Source organism: Neovison vison, chromosome 3 (genome assembly GCF_020171115.1).
Source record: "Neovison vison isolate M4711 chromosome 3, ASM_NN_V1, whole genome shotgun sequence".
NCBI classification, from domain to species: Eukaryota; Metazoa; Chordata; class Mammalia; order Carnivora; family Mustelidae; genus Neogale; species Neogale vison.
The window spans coordinates 179,510,520-179,535,148 of record NC_058093.1 but is presented as its reverse complement, the minus strand read 5'-3'; the positions used below and the strand labels follow the sequence as shown (position 1 = coordinate 179,535,148).

At 36.9% G+C, this 24,629-nt stretch overlaps 1 protein-coding gene across 4 annotated transcripts in view; it reads right to left on the bottom strand.

Moving 5' to 3' along the window:
* The window catches only part of ARHGAP28 (Rho GTPase activating protein 28), a 209,536-nt gene that overhangs the window by 72,385 nt on the left and 112,522 nt on the right, over nucleotides 1-24,629 (bottom strand). For 3 of the 4 annotated variants that reach the window (XM_044243370.1, XM_044243372.1, XM_044243371.1), the window contains exon 3: nucleotides 11,349-11,566. In XM_044243370.1, the coding sequence (XP_044099305.1) occupies nucleotides 11,349-11,566 (218 nt within the window). Of the gene's footprint in view, nucleotides 1-11,348; nucleotides 11,567-20,046; nucleotides 20,073-24,629 lie in introns of those variants that run through there. The other variant, XM_044243373.1, reaches the window with a different exon arrangement.

Here is a 24,629-nt window from a genome sequence, read left to right as displayed (position 1 = left end):
TGTTTCCTTCTTTCTTATAAGGCAAGTAGGCATTTTGCTCAAGTTTTCCTGACTGCCTTAAAATAATCACTTCTCCCAGCATCCTTACTCTTAAGTCCCTTGCTTTACCTTACCAACTGACCATTTCTGTAAGGAATGGCTGATATCCCTTCTTCATAGAAGGTCACATACAAAAAAGGAGCTGCGATAAAACCAAAATCATCTGGCCACTGAGAAAAATGAAAGTTCAGGTTTATTCAGGCATATTCTCCACAGTGTAATTGCACATTCAAGTATGTGTTCTGCATATATGTGTACATTGATGCAGATTTGTGGAGAGATCCACAGATCTGATTGCTGTGCACCAATCACTGCATGTAGCCACTCATCTGTCAATACTGAGAACCCACTACATTCAGGGCATGATGACAGACATTGGTCTCTGTGGAGAATACTGTTAATTGTTCACCCCAAACCCAATCACCAGTCTTCCTTAAAAGAATCCTGATTTTCCACCCCTCAGGGACATTTGTGTCTAACTAAAACAAATGAAAACCAACCAAAAAAAAAAAAAAAAAAAACGTTGAATTCTTAGACTCTGTTGCAGCTAAGGATGATCGTATACATTTCTGGGCAATGAAAGGCAACTGGGATTCTACAGAGTAAGATTTCTAGGAGATTAAGCTCAGAAAGATAGAATGAGTTGGTACAAGTTCCAGGAATGGCCCGGAATATGAATATAGCGCTAGGAGTGGCCCAACAAACTTACAGGTAAAAGGATGAAGGCTGCATATGAATGACAAAGTAGAAAGATGGAAAGAAGATGGAAGCACAGAACACCTACCTTCACCTTCTTCCTAAAGAGAGAGAGAAAAAAAAAAATCTTTATTTGTATAACTCATGATTTCTTAGGTTTTCTGTTACATGCAGTGGAATGTGTATACAGGTAATACAATCATCGTTTCTTAAATAAGAGTGAATGAAGGGCTTCTGGGTAGCTCAGTCAGCTGAGCATCCGACTCTTGATTTTGGCTCAGGTCATCATCTCAGGGTCATTCGGAGCCCCATGTTGGATTCTGCAGTGGGCTTGGAGCCTGCTTAAGATTCTCTCTCTCGGGAAGCTGGAGGAGAGGTGGAAGGGTGGGGAGTTGCAGGGAGAAGTGATAATTGGGTGAGGGGCATTGAGGAGGGCACCTGATGTAATGAGCACTGGGTATTACATGCGACTATGAATCACTAAATTTTACCTATGGAACTAATTAAAAAAAAATTCTCTCTCCCTCTCCCACTAGTGTGAGCACATGCATTCTCTCCCAAATTAATTAACTGAAAACTAATTCAGGGTGCATGACTATTTTTATGCAGTCAGTTATGCTGGTCCCACCTTTGACTAGTTCTTTATCAATTATGAAGTTGGAAATAAATTAGATAGACTATTTTGCTCAATTAAATGTGTTACTGAAAGGAACATCTGATTCACATCTTCTATATATTAGAAACAAATGTATTTGGGCACTGAAATTCTGCTCATGATGAACAGTACTGTAGACTGTAATATGTAACCAGAAGCTGATTTAGGATTTGTGATTTAGTGTATAATAGTTCTACTAACACAAGGGTTAAATATTCTTTTATGGCTAGGATTCCACTAAAAATTATATTTATTGGATATTTAATTAAATCATAAAAATTTATTTGGGGCTATGGCACCTGGGTGGCTCAGTGGGTTAAGCCTCTGCCTTTAGCTCAGGTCATGGTCTCCGGGTCCTGGGATCGAGCCCTGCATCGGGATCTCTGCTAAGAGCCTCGGGAGCCTGCTTCCCCCTTTCTCTCTCTCTCTGCCTGCCTCTCTGCCTACTTGTGATCACTCTCTCTCTCTGTCAAATAAATAAATAAAACCTTAAAAAAATTTATTTGGGGCTATAGAAGCAGTCATTTATCTTGCTTGTCCATATTTTCTAAGTTTCCAGTAAAGATTATTTTTGTAATAATAGGGAAAAACACATTTTTTGGAAGAAACAAATATTACTGAAGAAACAGCATAGGAAAATTGGATCAAGATAGCAAAATGCACATACTACTTTCCCCTCCCTCCACAAATCTGACTCAAAGTGTCAGAGATACCTTTTTCAAAGAGTAGATCTAGAACCCACTAAACATTTCCATTAACAGAATAGAAATTGTTGGATGTTCCTGGAAGATAAAAAGCAAGCAAGAATGGTTTGATAAGGGCAGAGGAAAACGTCAGCCCGAAAAAAAACTACAAAGAAAAATGTGTAGAAGATAAATGCTGATCTAGAAAAAGCACATATCCAACATGAGAATAAAAAAACAGTAAGGGGGTGCTTGGGTGGCTCAGTGGGTTAAGCCTCTGCCTTCAGTTCAGGTCATGATCTCAGGATCCTGGGATTGAGCCCCACATCGGGCTCTCTGCTCAGCGGGGAGCCTGCTTCCCCCTTCTCTCTCTGCCTGCCTCTCTGCCTACTTGCGATCTCTCTCTGTCAAATAAATAAATAAAATCGTTAAGGAGAAAAAAAAAGAAAAAAGAACAGGGGAAAAAAAAAAAAAGGCATCCCCAATTCAGAAGACAATGGCCAAAGTAACCTAAGAATGTTCTGAACAAAAAGCCCAGGAAACAATCCCTTCCTGTAGCACTGAACAGCAGGCAGTAGCTAAATGGGATTCCAGAATAAAACACAACAAGCATTCTCTTGGTGAGCACCTGACTTGGGGAGGAGGAGGAATGTTGTCCTGGTGTAGTGGTCCTGGACAAAAATAAAATTGACCTTCACTGGAGCCTTCTAAAAGAATATAGATAGAAGTATAAAAAGGAAAGTTAGGTTTGCCTGAAAAACAAATAAATTATAGTTCTTCAAGATTATCATTACTTTTGAATTGATACCGTATTTGTTTGTCTTAAAGTGAAATGTGACAGGTGACTGACACACTTGACCACTCACACAGGCCCAGACTGCATCCACTACAAGAGTACTGGAGAGAAAATAAGTGTACATGATTACACAGGAAATATACAGTCTTTACCTATACTCATCAATCAATCAATGACTTAACCTAGTCCTCCATTAATAAATAAGAATCAACACCCAAAGATCAAAATCAACTGAACAATAGTAATGTGATGATGGCAAAAATAAATACAGGATCCTGAAGAAAACAGTAATTCAAGGAAACAAAGAACACGTTGGAATTTAAGGTTTAATTTAGTACCTTAGAGTGCAAAAAAGAGCAGATCACTAAGGCACAGAGAAACTCAGGGAAAAGAAGAGGCTTCAGGAAATTAATAATATGACTGTTAAATTTCTTCAAATCAGGACAACTGGGTGGCTCAATCAGTCAAGCCTCTATCTTCAGCTCAAGTCATGATCCCAGGGTCCTGGGATCAAGTACCACACTGAGCTCCCTGCTGGGTGGGGAATCTCCTTCTCCTTCTCCTCCCTGCTTGTGCTCACTCTCTCTCATATAAATAAATGAAAACTTTAAAGAAATTTCTTAAAAGTAACTAAATGCTAAAGTATCAATACAACCATGACCAAATTATTGTCATTTAAAAAAAAAATTTGAAGAGATAGGAAAGAATGTAGAATAAGCATACATACAAATAAAGCTTGGAAAACAAGAAAACATTTAAGAGACACAGAGGTTCAATTCAAACAGTGCAACAGTCATCTAACAGAAGTTCCAGAAGGAGATAAGGGAGAAAAAGAAAGGAATAAGTATTGGTTTTAAATGTTAGAAGACAATATATAGAACCAAAAAAATGACTGAGTGCTCATATTGAAAGATCTTTCATATGGAAAATCCCTAGCAGACTAGGATGTAGGTTGTGAAAAGGTAAAACTGGAAAAAAATGCAAGGTTCCAACAATAAACATAAAGCTCAAAAAGCTTCCACATTGGTATATAAAGGAATGAGGTCAGTAGAGATACCATGCTTCTCCACAGTCAACAGTGCACAAGACAATGGGCAAGTATCTCCAAAATTCTGGAGGTTATTCCAAGCATGGGATTCAATGCGCAAAAAATTAAGAAAAGACTAGCATAATCTAATTCTCTTTTAAGTTACTGAATTTGTATCTTCACTAGGTAAGTACAGTGGATCAGATTCATATGTATAAGATTAATGTAAACTTATCTCATGAAACTCAAGACATTAAATCTTCATTAAGAAAGTGAAATGGAAACTTTAGGTGACTGTTCTATTATTGTACATAAATGAGAAAAAAGAAAGAAAGAAAGAGTAGGAGTGGATGGAGTACAGGGGGACAGAGAAACACACACAAATACACACACACACAGAGAAGGAAGGAGGAAGTGAAGGAGGACAGAAGCAAATAAAGAGACAGAGAGGGACAGACAGGTACTTTGGGCAAAAGAAGGAGGAAGAGAGGAATTAATATTTATGCTGTCACATTCAAATAGGAACTTAAAAAGTTTAGGTATGTTTCTAAGAAACTTCCAGGTCCACTTGCAGAAACAGATGCTGAATTTTTTAGGAAGAAAATCTGTGAAGATGTTTATCAGGCCTGATACATGGTACATATACCACATTTTTAAAAATTAAATTCAATTAGCCAACACATAATATATCATTAATTTCAGATGTAGAGTTAAGTAGTTCATCAGTTGCATATCACATCATGACCCTCCTTAAAGCCCATAACCCAGTTGCCCCATCCCCCTGTCCACGTCCTCTCCACCAACCCTCAGTTTGTTTCCTTCAATTAAGAGAGTCTCATGGCTTTTCTCCCTCTCTGATGAGTTCTTATTCAGTTTTCCCACCCTTCCCCTATGATCTTCTACACTGTCTTTTATATTCCACATACAAGTGAAAGCATACAATAAATGTCTTTTTCTGATTTATTTTGCTTAGCATAATACCCTCCAGTTCCATCCATGTTGATGTAAATGTTAAATATTCATCCTGTCTGATGGCTGAGTAATATTCCATTGTACATACTCCATATCTTCTTTATCCATTCATCTGTCAATGGACATCTAGGCTCACTACATAGTTTAGCTATTGTGGACAATGCTTCTATAAACATTGGGGTATAGGTGCCCCATTGGATCACTACATTTATATCTTTGGGGTAAATATCGAGTAGTGCAATTGCTGGGTCATAGGGTAGCTCTATTTTCAACTTCTTGAGGAACATCCACACTGTTTTCCAGAGTGGCTGCACCAGCTAGCATTCCCACCAACAGTGTAGGAGGGTTCTCCTTCCTCCACATCCTCACCAACATTTGTTTCCTGACTTATTAATTTTAGCTATTCTGACTGGTGTGAGGTGGTATTCACTGTGGTTTTGATTTGTATTTCCCTGATGCCAAGTGATGTGGAACATTTTTTCATGTCTGTTGGCCATATGGCTATCTTCTTTGGAGTAACACGTGTCCATGTCTTCTGCCCTTTTCTTGACTGGATTATTTGTTTTTGGGTATTGAGTTTGGTAAGTTCTTTATAGATCTTGGATACTAGCCCTTTATCTGATATGTCATTTGCAAATATCTTCTCCCATTCCATAAGTTAGTTGCCTTTTAGTTTTGTCAGCTGTTTACTTTGCGGTGAAGAAGTTTTAATCTTAATGAAGTCCCAATCATTCATTTTTGCTTTTGTTTCTCTTGCCTTTGGAGATGTGTCCAGCAAGAAGTTGCTGTGGCTGAGGTCACAGAGGTAGTTGCCTGTGTTCTCCTCTAGGATTTTGATGGATTCCTATCTCACATTTAGGTCTTTCATCCATTTTATCTTTGTGTATGGTGTATGAAAATGGTCCAGTTTCATTATTCCACATGTGGCTGTTCAATTTTCCCAACACCATTTGTTGAAGAGACTGTCTTTTTTTCCTTTGGACATTCATTCATGCTTTGTCAAAGATTAGTTGACCATACAGCTGAGGGTCCATTTCTGGGTCCTCTATTCTGTTACATAGATCTACATGTCTGTTTTTGTGCCAGTACCATACTAGCTTGATGATTACAGGCTTGTTTATATACCTTGAAGACCAGCATTTGTCACAGGTTTTCTATTGTTTCCTGTTCCACTTTTGGTAGTTTATATGATTCTAGGAATATATCCATTTCTTCCAGGGTGAAAGAGAGAGAGAGAGAGAGGGAGAGAACAAGCAGGCAGAAGGACAAGGAGAAGCAGGATCCCCGCTGAGCAGAGAGTTGGGTCACAGGGCCTAATCCTAGGACCTTGGGATCATGGGTTAAGCGGCTCAGATGAAGGCAACGCTTAAACTGATTGAGCCACCCAGGCGGCCCCCAATATTCTTCTGATGTCCAATAAATGACAAATCATTCTTCACTCCCTCATTTTCAATCTACAGGGGTCTTTGGGTCTAAAATGAATCTTTTGTAGACAGCATATTAATGGCTCTTGCTTTTTTCATCCAATCTGATACCCTTTCAAAGCTTTTCATTGGAGCATTTAGCCCATTTATATTCAGAGTAACTATTGAAAGATAGAATTTAGTGCCACTGTATTATCTGTAAAGTCCCTGTTTCCACAGACTGTCTGGTTCTTTGGTCTATGTTACTTTTGCACTCTCTTTTTGCTTACAGGACCCCCTTTAATATTGCTTGCAGGGCTGGTTTAGTGGTCACAAATTCATTTAGCTCTTGGCTTTTGTTTTTTTGTTTTTTGTTTTAATTAATTAATTAACTGACACAGAAAGAGAGAGCATGTGCATAAAGTGGCGGAGTAGCAGGCAGAGGAGGAGGGAGAGGCAGACTCCCCACTGAGGAGGGAGCCCAATGCAGGGCTCAATCCCAGAACTCTGGGATCATGACCTTAGCCAAAGGTAGATGCTTAACTGACTGAGCCATCCAGGAGCCCCTTTTTAGTTTCTGTTTGTCCTAGAAGCTCTTTATCTCTCCTTCCATTCTGAATGACAGCCTTGCTGGATAAAGTATTCTTTGTTGCTATTTTTTTTTTTTTTTTTTTTTTTTTTTTTAAATTTAGTACCCTGAATGTATCACGCCAGCCCTTTCTGGCCTGCCTGGTCCCTGTGGATAGGTCTGCTGCCAGTCTAATGTTCCTACCCTTATACAATAAGGAACTCTTATCTCAAGCTGCTTTCAGGATTTTTTCTTTATCTCTGAAATTTTCAAGCTTCACTATTAAATGTCAGGGTGTTGACTACTTATATTGATTCTGAGGGGGGGATTCACTGTGCTTCCTGGACTTGAATGCCTGTTTCCTTCCCCAAGTTAGGGAAGTTCTTAACCATGATTTGCTCAAAGATATCTTCTGTACCCCCACCTTCTTCTTCTACAACCTCAATAATTCCAATATTGTTTTGGTTTATGGTATCACTAATTTCTCCCTTCATGATCCATTAGTTTTTTTTTCTTCCTTTTACTCAGCTTCTTTCTTCTCCATCATTTTGCCTTCTATGTCACTGACTCTCTCTTCTGCCTCAGTTCCCCTAGCTGTTAAAACATTCATTTCAGACTACATCTTAGTTAAAGCATTTTTAATTTCGGTCTGATTAGATTTTATTTCTGCACTAGGAGATCCTCTAGTGTCTTTTATGCTTTTTTCAAGCCTAGCTAGTAACTTTATCATTGTTATTCTGAATTCTGGTTATGACATTTTCTTATATCCGTACCAACTAGATTTGGGGCAGAGAGTGTTACCTCTGGTTCTTCCTTTTGTTGTGAATTTCACCTTCTAGTTGTTTTGTCCAGAGAAAAATAGATGAAGAAGAGAGCAAAATAAAAAATATCAACCACAACCCCAGTAAAATATACACTAGACAAATCTGAAGAGGTCAGCAAGCAAACAAGAAGAGGAAAAGGGGGGCAGAGAATATAATCTTACAGATGGACAGAAAAGAATAATCCACTTGATCCTGGGTGTATTTTGGTCTATTTGTTAGAAGACGCTAAATCCCCAAATTGTAAAGAAATAAAAACTTATACATATAAGAAAATAAAACTGAATACAGTAAAACGAAGCCCAAAATGAAGAATATATCTGTAAAATGTAAATGTAAAAATAAAAATTAAAAAAAACCCTTAAAATCAAAGAGTTGATGAAATAAGAAACTAGATGAAAAGGAAAAAAAAAACCAGAAAATTTTAAAATGAAATACAAAAGATTCATGAGAAATTCTATATACTATATAAATTCTATATACTATTTTCCCTTATTGCAGGAGTTTTTTTAATTCTGTGTGATCCATAAAGTTGGTATTTGCCTGATGCTCCTGCTGGACTTCTGGGGGAAGATTCTGAAATTCTGAGAATCTGTTGCATGGATTCTCAGGTGTCTTTGCCTGGGCGGAACTGTACCACCCTTGCCAGGCAGCCGGCTTCAGTGTAAGCTATTTCAGGTTGCTCTCTGTGGCTTTTGTTCCCTGAAGGCTTTTCACACCGCTTTAGAGGACGAACAAAAAAGTAAAAATGTCAGTGTCCTGATCTGCTGGACAACCAGTGTCGCCACTCTTCAGTGCACCCTCAGGGAAAAGCAGTTAATCCTTTCTTGTGTGCTAAACTCTGCAGGCTCCTGCGATGCACACCCACACAAATCCTCCGGGGAGGGGGTCTCATCATGGTCCCCTGGCTCACTGGGCCCCTACTTGGGGAGTGGTTGCCTGATCCTGTGACAACCCTGCTATTTCTCTTGGGGGGGGGGCAGAGTGGGAGGAGAAGCAGCATGTTGGAGTGGTTATCGCTTATTGGGCCTCTGCTTAGAGAGCAGTTGCAGGACTGCGCCGTGGTTCCTGGTTTGTGGCAACACCTAGCTGAGAGCCCATTCCAGGCTCACTGAATATAGCTGGCTTCCTGGCTCCAAAGTTTGGGAACTCTGCCACACTCAGGCACCCCCACTCTGTCTGTGACCCTGGGGATCCAGAGACCACACTGTCCAACCTAAGATTCTGCCCTGCTTTACCACATGAGCACTTTCCAGGCAGGGATGTCCCTCACTGGAGAAGACTTCTAAAAGTTCTGATTTTGAACTCTGCAGCTTTATCAGTTTCCAGTAGCTGGCTTATAGAGGCTCCTTCCCCACCACAGTTTATCTTATGATATATCCCCTCAGATTTATGTCTCTGCACCTCCTACCTTGCAAAAAATGTTCGCTTTTCTATTTGTAGGATTTCAGCAATTCTCTTCTTATATCTCAGGTTGAATTCAGAGGGTTTCAGAATGGTTTGATAGGTATCTGGCTGAATTCCGGGGACCAGATGAAACGAGGGTCCCCTACTCTTTTGCCATCTTTCCTAGAAAGCCCTACCATATTTTCTTAAAGGCTAGCTTTATGTGGGTTTTTACATTTTTGTTAAAGAACAATCTGAATTCTGAACTTGCATATACAATGCCAGGCTTTCACTGACTTCCAGATGCTACCCTTCTCGATATAGTGCAAGACCTCTACTCCCTTCACCTATAACCACTCACCCTGCTGCACACCCATTCTCTGTTCACCCTGGAATGGAGCCTCAGCAGAAAGAGTAGAAGGGAGAAGAGGAAGATGTGCAGGAGAGAGAGTGCCCAGGGCCATTCCCCTTGCCCACCATAAATGTGGCCGTCTCTCTGCCTTTGCTAGAGTTAAACCCAGTTTCCTAAACCTGCATATTATGGAAAAGTAAGACACCCTTCATTTATTTTTACACTTAAAGCCCCAGTGAGTAAGTGCCCACTTTATATTTTCCTTGAGGGTCTAGGTAAAAGAGGGAAGAACACTGTTTCTATGTGACAAGAAGTTTAAAGCTTTAGAAAACATAAAGAAGCACTGTATGCATCTTCTTGGGTACCTGCAGGATTTGGAGAAGCTGCAGATACTCTACTATTTTGCAGTTTGCTAGGTTAGAGGAAAAGTCTTAGTCTGAAGTAACTAGAAACAGAAATGGGAAAGGAAGCATACAGACCAAGTTCTTAGGAATCTCTTGAAACAATCTGGGTGATAAATGTAAAATGACCCAAGGAATTTACACCAGCAGGGTAAACCTTTTCTTTGATAAGTATCTTGGCCAAGATTCCCATGGCTAAAGCCCTTACTTCAAGTTGTGGGTGTCACTTTTACTCAAATATAGACATAGAAATCTTGCCTTCCACAAAGATACAGGTTTCAACTAGGATGAAAACTGAAACAGCACAGAACTAAAAATGCACTGCCTTAGGTATATCATTTTGTACTGTGGAAAGTTCTAGAACTGTATGGCTCAATACATTAGCTACAAGCCATATGTGGCAATTTAGATTTAAATCAATTAAGATTAAATAAAATTAAAATTTCAGTACCTTATTCACACTAGCTACATATTGGACACACACTAGCTGTCCTTTTGGAAAGCACAGAAATCATTTCCATCACTAGAAAGCTCTAAAGGACAGTGCTATTCTAGGGCATTATCAGCAAAAACACAAAGAGCAACTTGGAAATATGAGCTACTCTGACAACTACCCAGGTTGATTCATGTATCTAAGAGAAGATATGACTTTTAGATAACCTAAAGTAACTCAAATTGGAGGCTGCCTTCAAGCAAGCCTGCTACCCAATATTCTTTAAGTTTTAATTTATGTCTTATGATAACAAATTAAATAGTAGGAAACATAGATCAGAGTGATTAACTAACTTGTTCCAGGCAACTATCTGTAACTATAGCAGAATATCAAGTTTCTTTTTTTTTTTTCTATATATCCCCAAAACACCAAGAATTCTATCTGCATAGAACCTAATGTGGGACATAGGATCTTGCACACTGAATGTATCCAGTAATACTGGTTGCATCACTGGCACAATTATTGATTTCAGCGATGCAATGAATGAAGGAATAAATGAGTAGAGCTAATAGTAAAACAGAGCAACAGGAGAACATGACTAAGAGCCTCAGAAATAAGATTGTGGCCACAGAATTACTAAGGGTGAGCTGGAATTTCAACCAGCCCTTTCTCAGAAAACATGTGATGCTTTCCTTATGTTTCTGAGTCATTCTCTTAATTAATCACTTAATTAATGCTGTATCTTTTACTTTTTACTGCTTGCTTAGAATACTTTGGACCCACTTCCCTGGGAGTCCTTTGTCTGTTCACAGAATTTCCACCCAGATTTATTAAGTAAAGTCTCTGTGAATCCTAGGCACAAAGATTTATTCCGTTACCAAATAAGTTATTCTCAACTCAACAAAGAAGGGAACTAATTTAGTGTTGAGGGAGACTGCTATAGGGGGGATAAGGAATAACCACTTAAGTTTCAAATTTGTAAAAAATTTTGCAATCTGCTGTCTGCTTTAGTTTTCTCTAAAAGAGACAAGATGACCAACTTTTTCTAACATCTTCTTCATGTTCTCCCTCTCACCCCTAATCAAGCCAAAATTCTGAGCCGTGTTCATTACTTACAGGAGATTCGCTGACTCCAAAGATGTCTCTGACATCCCGAACAGACTGCTTGTTCTTTTTTCTCATGGTTTGAGTGTAAGTATTATATCTCTTTTTCACAGCAGCTGCTTGGGTTCGAGTCAGTGTAGAGAGCAAGGCTTTGCCATCCTCCTCTTCATTACCTGAGATCAGGGTTGATAAACCCACGTCTTGCAACCACTCTGCTTCAAGTTCTCCTTCTGAAAAATAACATTACCAAGAAAAGGTTAGAGCAGTCTGCATTTGATTAGACAACATGTGTATCTACAGACTAGTTCATATCAGTGTATTAGGAAGTGTCAATAAACACTATATAAAAGCCATCTTGGACCCTGAGGGCATGTTAAGTGAAATAAACCAGAAAAAGACAAATACTGTATGATCTCACTTCTATGTGAAATCTTAAAAGAAAATAAAAACAAACAAACAAAAAACAAACAAAAACCTCACAAGCTCATAGATACAGAGAACCAACTAGTGGTTGTCAGAGGTAGGAGGTAGTGAAATAGGTGAAGGGAGCAAAGGTATAAGCTTCCTGTTATAAAATAAGTCATGGGGATGTACTGTAAGGCATGGTGATAATAATAATAAATAATACTATATTGTAATATTAGAAAGTTGCTAAAAGAGTAGATCTTAAACACTGCCATCACAAGAAAAAAAAATCTAACTATAGTGATAGATGTAAACTAGACTTGTTGTGGTGATCACTTTGCAATGTATACAAATATCATATCATTATGTTGTACACCTGAAACTAGTATATCATATGTCAGTTATATCCCAATTAAAAAAAAAGAAACCATCCTTTTTTCCAGAGTAATTCTGGGAAAGGTCTGTAGGAATGAATTAAAAATCTGCATATTTTGAAAGCATTTATTTATTTGAGAAACAGCAATGCACGTGTGTGCAAGGGGGAGGAGGGGCAGATGGAGGAGATAGAGAGAGAGAGAAGCAGGCTCCACTCGCACTCAAAGCCTGACACAGGGCTTAATGCCATGACCTTGAGTTCACTACGTGAGCCAAAATCAAGAGTCAGATGCTTACTTGACTGAGCTACCCAGCGCCACATACAATATTTTTTAAATAAGTCAATTTTTTGAGTATTTTCTAGGAGAGTAAGGTAAATTGGCCATTTAGTAAGGTAATTTTCTTTACCAGAGTGTTAAATATAAGCCATATTTGAACTTCCAATCTCAAACAATGATAAAATATGAATATTTAAACTAACTGTAATGGAAAAAGAGTGGCTTAGTGGTACAGGAAAGGGTTTTTTAATCATTCAAATTCTGGTTTAAATCCCAATGCAACCATTTACTAGGTGAATGGCTTTGGACGATTTTTAGCTCTAGGTTTCTGTCCTGCTTAGCAAAACTGAGGTAATAATAAGATGTATCAGTGACTATAAGGATTGTTTTATTAATTTATTCATGAGAGATGGCAAAGACTCTGGAACAGAGGATGAATTCAATAGATATTCATTCTCTTGCTTTTCTCCAAAAGTCTGAACATTAGGTAATCTTTCCTTTTTTTCAGAAGGAAACTAAAAAATCTCAAATTCATCATAATGAGGATTAGATGCTTTGTAAATTATATGTGCAGAAATAATTTTAAAAATTCAGAATAACAACATCATGTAATGGAAAATTCACTACAAAAACATTCCTGGAAATATACTAAACAGGTATTACCTGAATTAGGTTTATTTAAAGTGCAGATTAGACTGATTTATAAATAGCCTGTCAAGTCATCAATCTAAGACTCTTGGGACTCTGCTTACATTATTTCGTCACTGGTATATGAACAAAGACTCCTAAATGTACTTTACAGGTTCAATTTCTTAGCTAGGCAATCTTTTCTTTGCTCTCTTGTTTCTATTACTCATTTCCTTTATAAGCTCTCCCTTTAACAGAAAATGAAATGGTAAACATAAGCTTACTAGCCTTAATCTAAAATAATAAACTTTTAAATTAGTGAGCTCTGACTTTGAAATCTTCCTTTACTTAAGCCATAGATAAGATTTTCATTTTTAAGAAAAAATTTACAAAAGCATTTAATATTAGTTTTAAAAACTGTAATTTTTCCTCCCTCCACCTCTGTAAACAGTAATCAAAAGTAGAAGGAAGGAGTAATAGGTGTTAACATATACTAGGGGTGAGGATGGTCTAAATCCTTTCACTCAGACTACAGAAATCTGTAGAATATATATTCTCCATAGGAAAGAAATATCTCGGAGTAGAGATAAGTATTATTCCTGTAGCATTGCTAAATTATGGAAACTGATACCCTGTATTCATCCCTCCAGTTGCCAAATACATAACTTCCACATAGAACACTCCTTTGAATTTCAGCTCCATATATCCAACTACCTACTCATCCAACTATCTACTTGACTCCATCAATCATATATCAAACTCAATGTGTTCAAACCTGAACACACTGACTCCATCAATCATATATCAAACTCAATGTGTTCAAACCTGAACACAAACCTTCATTCCCAACTCTAGGCCTTTTTCAGTATTCTACATTTCAGCAAATGAAACCCACCATTCAATTATCCAGTTTGGCAAAGAAACTTAGGAAACATTATTGACATCTTCATCCTTTACATATCAAAACCAATATATCACCAAGACTTTTTGATATTAATTCCTCATTATTTCTCAAAAATTTTCCACTTTATTTATCTCTTCTGCTCTGACCCTGGTCCAAGTTACTATCATGTCTCACCTGAACTGCTGCAAAGCCTCCCTTCTGTTTCTCCCATTCTGGACTCCCCTTCTAAACCATTCTCCATACTGTAACTAAATTAGACCTGGGTACCTCTGCCTTTTGCTCAGGTCATGATCTCAGGATCCTGGGATGGAGCCCTGCATCAGGTTCTCTGCTCAGCAGGGAGCCTACTTCCTCCTTCCCCTCTGCCTGCCTCTCTGCCTACTTGTGATCTCTCTTGCTCTGTCAAATACATAAATAAAACCTTTTTTAAAAAATCAGACCTTTCCAAATGCAAGTATAAGCCCTTTTCTAAAATAATGCCACAGTTCTTCCTTGCTCTTGGGGTTAAGATAAAACCCTTACATGGCCCACAAGACCCAAAGCCACTGACTTTCCTTTCCAAGCTTGTACCATGCTCTCTTCATTCTCCCTTCTCTAGCGGTGCTGGCTTACATTTGGTTCCTCAAAAGTTCCATGCTATATTTTGCTACAATGCCTTTGGACATGCCAGTCCTTCTATTTGGTCCCCTAATTACTGGTCATTGAATCTTTCAGATCTCAGTTTATTCATTTCTTCCTCAATGAAGTCTTTTTTTTTTTTCCCCCTGAACCCTTCAGTCAAGGTTAGGTCCTACTTTAACCCATCCGAATCCTGCTGTTTGTGTTTTTCCTTCAAATAATTTTTTCCCCAACATACATCTAGTTATATCATTTCACTAGCTATTTTCTTTCCTCCGAGATTATAAACTCCATTAGAGCAGGAAACATTTCTGTCTTTGTTTATAACTCTGACACCAACATACAATGCCTACACAGATTAGGTACAAATATTTGTGAATTAATTCTCAGTCGAAATATATAATTATTCTAAGTCAGAAAATGAATGAAAAACATCAACTTTTGGAAATGAGTGTAGTTATCATACATATCATTCTATAATGAAAATCCACCAGATCTGTAGTTTTGTTAGAGAAAGATATCAAAAAAAGGAATAAAATCTTCCAGTAAAGGTAGAGTAGCATGTATAGAAATAACAATTCTGTGTAAAACAATTATGAACTCTGAACTAAGTACATGAAATAATTATTTGAGGGAATGTAGAAGAATCAAGTACAAGCAGGAACTGAAAAATAATTAAATTTTGACACAAAATGTACTGTGAGATTTACATCTACACAACTTTTCAACTGAGGTCATTTTCCAATCACTACACTATACAGAGTATGTAGGACACAAACAGAAAACCATAGTCTTACTAACTTCAAGAGTCACAGGATGGAGTACAGGATCATTAGGATATCTGGAAAGTGAGGGGCATATTCCTGTTAGGAGGGAGCCTCACCAGAGAGAGCTCCAAAATCTGTGCATAAACTCTCATCAAATCCTTGACTAAACATTAAACCAAAAAGGTGTATGTGAAACTCCAGGCATCCTACTGAAAAATAGCAGTCAAAAGGCTAAAATAAATGAGCCAGGCTGCATAGAGCAGAAAAGATGGTGTATAACCAAGTGAACTGTAGAAATGAAATTTACTCCCTTTAGAGAAAGATAGTGGGATACAGTCTCTAAAACATATCATAATGTTATAATATTAAATTATCAAAGAGTCCCAAAAAAAGGACTAATTTGGCATGAGAAAAGATCATCATTAGAAAGTACCTCTGACGACTCTGATGCTGGACAAGGACTTTAAGGGAAAGATTCTCATGAGTGAACAGAGAATTTCAGCAAAAAAATGAAAAATATAAAAAAGAAACTAAAAGAACTAATAAATTACAGAACTAAAATTAAAATATATTAAGTAAAAATCTTGCTGGAAGGGCTTAACAGTATATTAAAGACTATAAAAGAAAGGGTTGGTAAGCTTGAAGAATACAACAATATAAATTATCCAATCTGAAAGACATGGAAAAGTATTTAAAAATATTTAAAACAGAGTCCAAGTTATCTGTTGGGAATGTTAAGTTTGACTTTCAGAGAAGAAAGCCAGGGTTACAGAAAAAATTATTTGAAGAAATAATGTCTAAAAGTTTCCAAACTTTGTTTAAAAACCACCTAGCTTAACTAACACCAAGTAGGTCACATACAAAAGAAACTGCACTTAAACACCTTAAGGACAACCTGCTGAAAACCAAAGAGAGAGAAAATTTGAAAGCAGTCAAAGACAACAGATTACATCAGGGGAACAACAATATGCATGTGCAGACTCCTTATTAGAAATAGTAGAGGTCAGAACACAGATGACATTTAGAATATCCAAAATGAAAATAAAAACCTGTTAACTGATAATTTCAAGTCTAGCAAAAATACTCTTTAAGAACAAAGGTAAAATAGTTATTATCACATGAATAAAAACTAAGAAGTTTATTGCTGCCAACTTGCTCTGTAGTATATACTATAGGAAGCGCTTCAGGCTAAACAGAAAAGATATCAAATGGATACCAGATATATAAAAAAGAAATAGTGAAAAGTTTAAAATGCCGATATTGGTTTCTTTAAAAGATATACAGCTACTTCCTCGTTCCCTGAAATTGAGTCTTAAAGCATAAAGATATTACTTAGACACAGTAAGGCAGGTGTTTACGCAGAGTAGCAGGGTGGACTGGGATGTTGGAGACCAAGTGGGATGAGGAGGGCAAGCATGAAAAATAGAGGAACTTGATAATATATGGAGAGGTTGATCAAGTAAGTATATATGTTTAAGATAGTGGAAGCCAGTTTTCTCCTAAGAAAGGAGTCACAACAGGATATAAAATCAATGCACAGAAATCGACTGCATTTCTATACACCAACAAAAAGACAGCAGAAAGAGAAGTGAAGGAGTTGATCCCATTTAAAACTGCATCCAAAATCGTAAGATACCTAGGAATAAATCTAACCAAGGAGGCAAAGGCTATGTATTCAGAAAACTATAGAACGAATACTCATGAAAGAAATTGAGAAAGACACAAAGAAATGGAAAAACATTCCATGCTAATGGATTGGAAGAACAAATATTGTTAAAATGTCTATGCTACCTAGAACAATCTACACATTTTATGCAATCCTTATCAAATTACCATCAACTTTTTTCACAGAAATAGCAAAACTAATCCTGAAATTTGTATGGAATCAGAAAAGACCCCAAATAGCCAGAGGAATGTTGAAAAAAAAAAAACCAAAAAACAAAAAAAAAAACAAAAAACAAAAAACAAAAACCACAGCTGGTGGCACCACAGTGCCAGACTTTAAGTTCTATTACAAAGCTGTAATCATCAAGATGGTATGATACTGGCACAGAAACACACAGATCAATAGAACAGAATAAAAGAGCCCAGAAATGGACCCTCAACTCTATGGTCAACTAATCTTCAACAAAGCAGGAAACAATGTCCAATGGAAAAAAAGACAGTCTCTTCAACAAATGGTGTTGGGAAAATTGGACAGCCACATGAAGGAATATGTAACTGGACAATTTCCTTAAATCATACACAAAAATAGACTCAAAATGGGTGAAAAACATTTTGTCTTTCATAAATGTGAAACAGGAATCCATCAAAATCCTTGAGGAGAACACAGGCAAATAACTCTTTGACCTCAGCCACAGCAACTTTTTCCTAGACATATTATCAAAGACAAGGGAAGCAAGGGCAAAAATGAACTACTGGGACTTCAACAAGATAAAAAACTTCTGCACAGCAAAAGAAACAGTCAACAAAACCAAAAGACAACCAACAGAATGGGAGAAGATATATGTAAATGATTTATCAGATAAAGGGCTAGTATCCAAGATCTATAAAGAACTTATCAAACTCAACACCCAAAGAACAAATAGTACAATCAAGAAATGGGCAGAAGACATGAACAGACATCTCTCCAAAGAAGATATCCAAATGGCAACAGACACATGAAAAAGTGCTCACCATCACTTGGCATCAGGTAAATACAAATCAAAACCACAATGAGATCCTGCCTCACACCAGTGAGAATGGCTTAAATTAACAAGTCAGGAAACGACAGATGTTGGTGAGGATGCAGAGAAAGGGGAGCCTTCCCTACACTGTTGGTGGAAATGCAACCTGGTGCAGCCCTTCTGGAAAACAGTATGGAGGTTCCTCAAAACCTATGACTCAGCAATTGCACTACTGATTTACCCCAAAGATATAATGTAGTGATCTGGAGGGGGACCTACACCCCAATGTTTACAGCAGTCATGCCCACAATAGCCAAAGATGGAAAGAGCCTAGATGTCCATGATGGAATAAATGGATGGATAAAGAAGATGAATGGATAAAGAAGATGCGGCATACGTAAATAATGGAATATCATGCAGCCATTAAAAAAATGAAATCTTGCCATTTGCAACAACATGGAACTAGAGGGTATTGTGCTAACAAAATAAGTCAATTATAGAAAGACAATTATCATATGATCTCACTGATATCTAGAATTTGAGAGACAAGGCAGAGGATCATAGGGGAAGAGAGGAAATAATGAAACAAGATGAAACCAGAGAGGGAGACAAACCATAAGAGACTCTCAAATCTCAGGAAAGAAACTGAAGTTTGCTGGAATGGAGGGGGGTGGGAGGGATGGAGTGGCTGGGTGATAGAGACTGTAGAGGGCATGTGGTATAATGAGCACTGTGAATTGTGTAAGACTAATGAATCGCAGACCTGTACCCCTGAAATAAATAATACATTATATGTTAATATGTTTGAAGAAATAAAAATTTAAAATAATTTCCTGTGATGATGGAAATGTTCTATGTACATACTGCCCATTATGTAACTAGACACATTTGGATACCAACACTTGAAATGTGGCAAGTATGATTAAGAAACTGACTTTTAATTGCATTAATTGTAATTTAGATACATTTATATTAAAATAGTGATGTGTTGTGTTAATGGCTATTATATTTGACAGCTCAGATAGAAGCAAGAATAGACCATTAGCAGTTGGGTACACAGAAAGCCTAGATTTTTATTTTTAAATTCCAGTTGTTACTAAAAGAATTCAGGACTCCTCTGGGAAAAGATTGATTCCAGAGCTGGTCAGGGAAAGTATGAGATGAGCTTGGAAACTCTTATTGTGACAAAAAGTATAGAACTGCTTAAAGAAGGAAGAGTCATATCAAAATAACATGAAATCCAGCTTATAGGATTGCTGCTGGTCAAAGATGGGACATTTGGACATCAAAATACATAGTAATCATAAAGAATTATAATCCATTAGATAAAAAATATCGATGAGTGCACTTGAATATAAATTAATAAATGTATAAATAAATACATAAATTAATAAATGTATAAAACTCTAAATAGAAAGAAAGAAAAAGTCAATCAAAGTCAAATTTTACATGTACACAAAGCAGGTTTAAAAGATATGGCTAGAGCTGCTGGGGCCATTGCCAGTCTTATTTTGGCAGTGGCCCACTGTCACTCTTGAATCAAGTGTACTATACTTATCTACCCAATAAACTCTGTAACTCCAGCTCCCCTTCCCAAAAAAGAAAGGATTCACAAATATGGAAAGGGAAGAGTAGAATTATCCTAGCAGTATTAGATTAGAACTGAAGGTATAAATATGAACTCATGTATTTTAACATCTTTAGTTTTAGAAATATAGATGTAAATGTTTATGTATGTACATATACATTATATTGTATATATAAGCATACACTGTTGTACAAGTACGTATGTGTACATGTGTGAGTATGCACAGATATATGCATATGTACACCTATATATAGGCACACATATACATATATATTCCCTAGCTGTTTCCCAGTTCAAATATAAAACACTTTCAACATCAAAATAAATGATAATGAAAGATAACTAACAACCCACTAAACAAACCAGGAGCCTGCTCTGATATAAAGAAATAATTTGATAGCTTGATATAGAATGGTATATTTACAGAGTTTCAAAGAACCTCCCACTAAAATATGTATTGACCACAAAGATGAAAGGAGTACCTTTACATGGAGAAATCTTGTATATCGGCACCTGAAATGATTCAAGTGGACACCATCATTAATGGGAAAATCAAAACCATGTGATAGGGTGCAATGAGAAGAACACAGCATCATAACCTGCCAAATATGCAGAATCTGAATCTGAATCATCAAGAAACATTGAGACAGGGCGCCTGGGTGGCTCAGTGGGTTAAAGCCTCTGCCTTCAGCTCAGGTCAAGATCTCAGGGTCCTGGGATCGAGCCCCGCACCGGGCTCTCTGCTCAGTGGTGAGCCTACTTCCTCCTCCCTCTCTGCCTGCCTCTCTGCCTAGTTGTGATCTCTGTCTGTCTAATAAATAAATACAATCTTAAAAAAAAAAAAGAAACATTGAGACAAATCCCAGCAAAGGAACATTACACGTAATAGCCTATAATCTTCAAAAGCGTCAAGGTTATAAAATCAAAGAAAAACTAAGAAACTATTCTATACTGTAAAAAACAAAAGGAATATGACAATTAATTGCAACAAGTGATTCTGAACTAGATTCTTTTATTGTAAAAGATAATATAGAACATTTACATATATTTATATATATATTTATATTTATAATATAGAACAAGTGCAGTCTAAGGACTGGATAACAGCAATGTATCAAAAATAACTTCTTGATTTTAATAGTTATATTATCATTATATAAAGGATGGCTACATACACAGAGAGACAAACCACAGGCCAAGCCATCAGAGATGAAGATTTTAATAACTTCCTTTCAGTAACTGATAGAATAACTAGAAAAAATGTGTGTGTATACAAATATATATTACAAAAAACTAAAATATATAATATATATGGGATATCACACACACACACACACACAAACACACAACACATATATAAATATGTAAAGACCTAAGGTAACTGGGAATAACAAGGGTTGGCAAGTTACTGACAAATGATCAAATTGTTCCAAATTTTAAAAAGCTATTTAAATTATATTTGTAATTTTTTATGTTTTAAATTATTTCACAATAAAAAATATATAAGTCCATATAAATAATGTTATATTGATGTGATATAACACGTGGAGATGTTATATATTTGACAACAGTATAAAGTACTGTACAGGAAGGGAAATGAAATTATGCTGCTGTAAAATCCTCTCATTTTATATGAAGAAGTGCAATATTTACTCCAAGTAGATTATGGTAAATTAGAGGCAAATACTATAATACCTAAGCAGTAACTAAAAACAAACAAACAAACAATAACAACAAAGCAGTATAGTTAAGATGCATATCAAGAAACTATAAAAAAAACATGAAAAAGAGATAAAGACAGAGTAAAAGGATGGAAAATGATATCACACACACACACACACACACACACACAAACAGTGACCTTAAGAAAGCCAGAGTGAGGGTCACCTAGGTGGTTCAGTGGGTTAAGCATCTGCCTTCAACTCAGGTCATGATACTGGGTCCTGGGATCCAGCTCTGTGTCGGGTTCCCGGCTCAGCACCCCCTCCACTGTTGCTCTCCCCCTCAAATAAATAAAATGAAGAAGAAGAAGGAGGAGGAGGAGGAGGAGGAGAAGGAAGAAGAAGAATTGTTAGACAAAGGGGACTTTAAGACAAGAAGTATTATTAGAAATATATTGGGGAGGGTGAGTTCAAAAGGGCCAAATTAACAAACAGGAATAGTAATCATAAATGTGTATGCTACCTAGTAACAGTTTTAAAACATGAGGCAAAAAAGTGACAGAATCAGAGGGGAAAATAGACACACAATCCAAGCTGGAGATGTTAAAAACCTTCTCTCAATAACTGATAGAAAATTTAGGCAAAAATTATTAACAGTATAATAGACTTGATCAAATGTACCAACCACCTAAACCTAGTGGGCATTTACAACCACCACACTATGCAACAATGATAGAACATGTTCTTTTTAAGTGTACGTGGAACTCTGGCCAAGACAGACTATATGCTGAGCCATAAAATAAGTCTAAATAAATGGCAAAAGTTGAAGCTTACAAACTGTTACCTAATCATAACACAATTAATTTAGAAACTAGTAACAAATGATATATCTGCAAAAATATTTATAAATCTTAAAATAAAACATTAAAACATTTAAAACTGAATGATAATGAAAATATAACATATCAGAATTCATGGGATGGAGTAAAGCAGTGCTTCAGGAACTGTTCATATTCCAAAAGATAAAAGTGTAAAGTCAGTGGTCTAGGTTTCCATCTTAAGAAGAAAAAACAAGCAACTTAAACACAAAAATCACAGACAGAAGCAAATACGGTTTGGCTATGAGCTGTCACTCACTTCTATTCAGCTTGTACTGGAGGCCCTACCAGCACAGTAAGGCAAGATAAAGAAATAAAAGCACAAAACCCAGAATGAAAAAAGCACAATTGCCTCTATTCACAGTGATTTGTTTATGCTGAAAATCCTAAGGAATATAGTAGACAAATACTAGACAATGAATTTAGAAAGGTAATGAAATATGAGAAAAAAATCAACTGTATTTCTATATACCAGTTGCTAACAATTGAAAAATGAGAGAACGAGAGTAATAACCAATTAAAAGACCCCATTGAGGATATGAATGCACAAGCCACAGATCGTGAGAAATATTTGCAGTACATTAACTTGACAAAAGAGTTGTATCCAGAATATATAAAAATTCACACAGGTCCATAATAAAAATAAAATAAAATAAAATAAATAGCCAAGGGGCACCTGGGTGGATCAGTTGGTTAAGTGTATAACTCTTGATTTTGCCTCAGGTCATGATCTCAGGAGCCTGAGATCCAGCCCTGAGTCAGGCTCTGTGCTCAGCAGAGAGTTTGCTTGAGATTCTCTCTCTCCCCCTCCCTCGGCCACTCCCCCTAACTCACACTCACTCTCCCTAAAATAAATAAATTTAAAGAATAACATAAAATAAAAATAGTAAAAAGATTTCACAAAGCAATTTATATGAATGAACAATTAAGCTATAGCCACTATGAAATACCTCCACACATCCCCTAGAATCATTCACATTAACAAGTCTAATATCAAATATTGCAAGTATGTAAAAGAATAGATTTGTCTGTCAGATAGTGGTGGAGGGAATACAAAATAGTACAACTGCTTTGGGAAAAAGTTGGCAGTTTCTTCTGTAGTTAAACATATTCTATGAAAAAAATATATATCCAAGAGAAATAAAAACATATCTCCAGACTTTCACAAAATTATTCACAGCAGCGTTATACATAACAGCCCAAACTGCAAACAACCTTTAAGTCCATTAACAGTTAAATGGATAAACAAATTGCAGCATATTCGTACTATAGAATGCTGCTGTTATAGCTTGAATTGGGCCCCCCAAGAAGACAGACTGAAGTCTTAACCACCAATACCTATGAATGTAACCTTACCTTGAAACAAGGTTTTAGCAGAGGTAATTAAGATATAAACTGAGATGAGGTCATATTGGAGTAGAGTGGACTCTTAATCCAACATAAGGGGTGTCTTCATAAAAAGAGGAGAAAGACAAAAATTTAGGGAGTAGGCTATGGGACTATAGAGGCAGAGAATGTTGTATGTTGTCTACAAGTCAAGGAACAGCAAGAATTGTGGAAAACACCAGGAACTGAAGAGAAAGATGTGAAACAGATTGTGCCCTACATCTTCGGAGAGATTCCTGACACCTTGACTTCTAGTCTTTACAACTGTGAGAAAATAAATTTCTGCTATTTTAGGCCACTGGGTTTTGGGCTACTTCATTACAACAGCCTTAGTAAACTAATACAAACTACCCAATAATAAAAGGAGAGGAACTACTGATATACCAGATGAATCTCGAAAACACTGAGTTCAGTGAAAGAAGCTAAACCAAAGCTAATCTATGACACAAGAGCATCAGAACCATGGTTGCTTTTGGCCCGATACAGCAAGTCATGGGAGTGTCAAGATTGGGAAAAAGCATGAAGATGTTTTCTCAATTGACTAAAATGTCCTCTCTCTTGATTACTGTGAGGTTACAAAGTTAGCATTTGTCAAACCTCACTGAGTTGTACATTTAAGTTCTGTGCACTTAGTTCAAAAGAAAAAATTTGTAAATAAATATTAAACTCTGGGGCACCTGGGTGGCTCAGTGGGTTAAAGCCTCTGCCTTCAGCTCATGTCATGATCCCAGGGTCCTGGGATCGAGCCCCACATCAGGCTCCCTGCTCAGCAGGGAACCTGCTTCCCCACCTCTCTCTCTGCCTGCCTCTCTGCCTACTTGTGATCTCTGTCTGTCAAATAAATAAATAAAATCTTAAAAAAAATAGATATTAAACTGTAGTTAGTAGCTATGCTTTTTGTAGAAGTTTAGGTTAGCAAATCTGAAAATATTTTGTGTACTCTAGGCTTAGGCAAACGATAATAAAAGCCAGGTCTCTCATTATTAGAGGAGACAGTTATAAATACAGGGGAAAAAAAGATGCAACAACAAACCTGGTTGTGGTGAATTAGGATAGAAGGTTATCAGTATAAACTCATGTTTTTTAATATAGTTAGCTAGCAAGTAAGAAGAGGGGATAAAGAATGACAGACATTTTCCT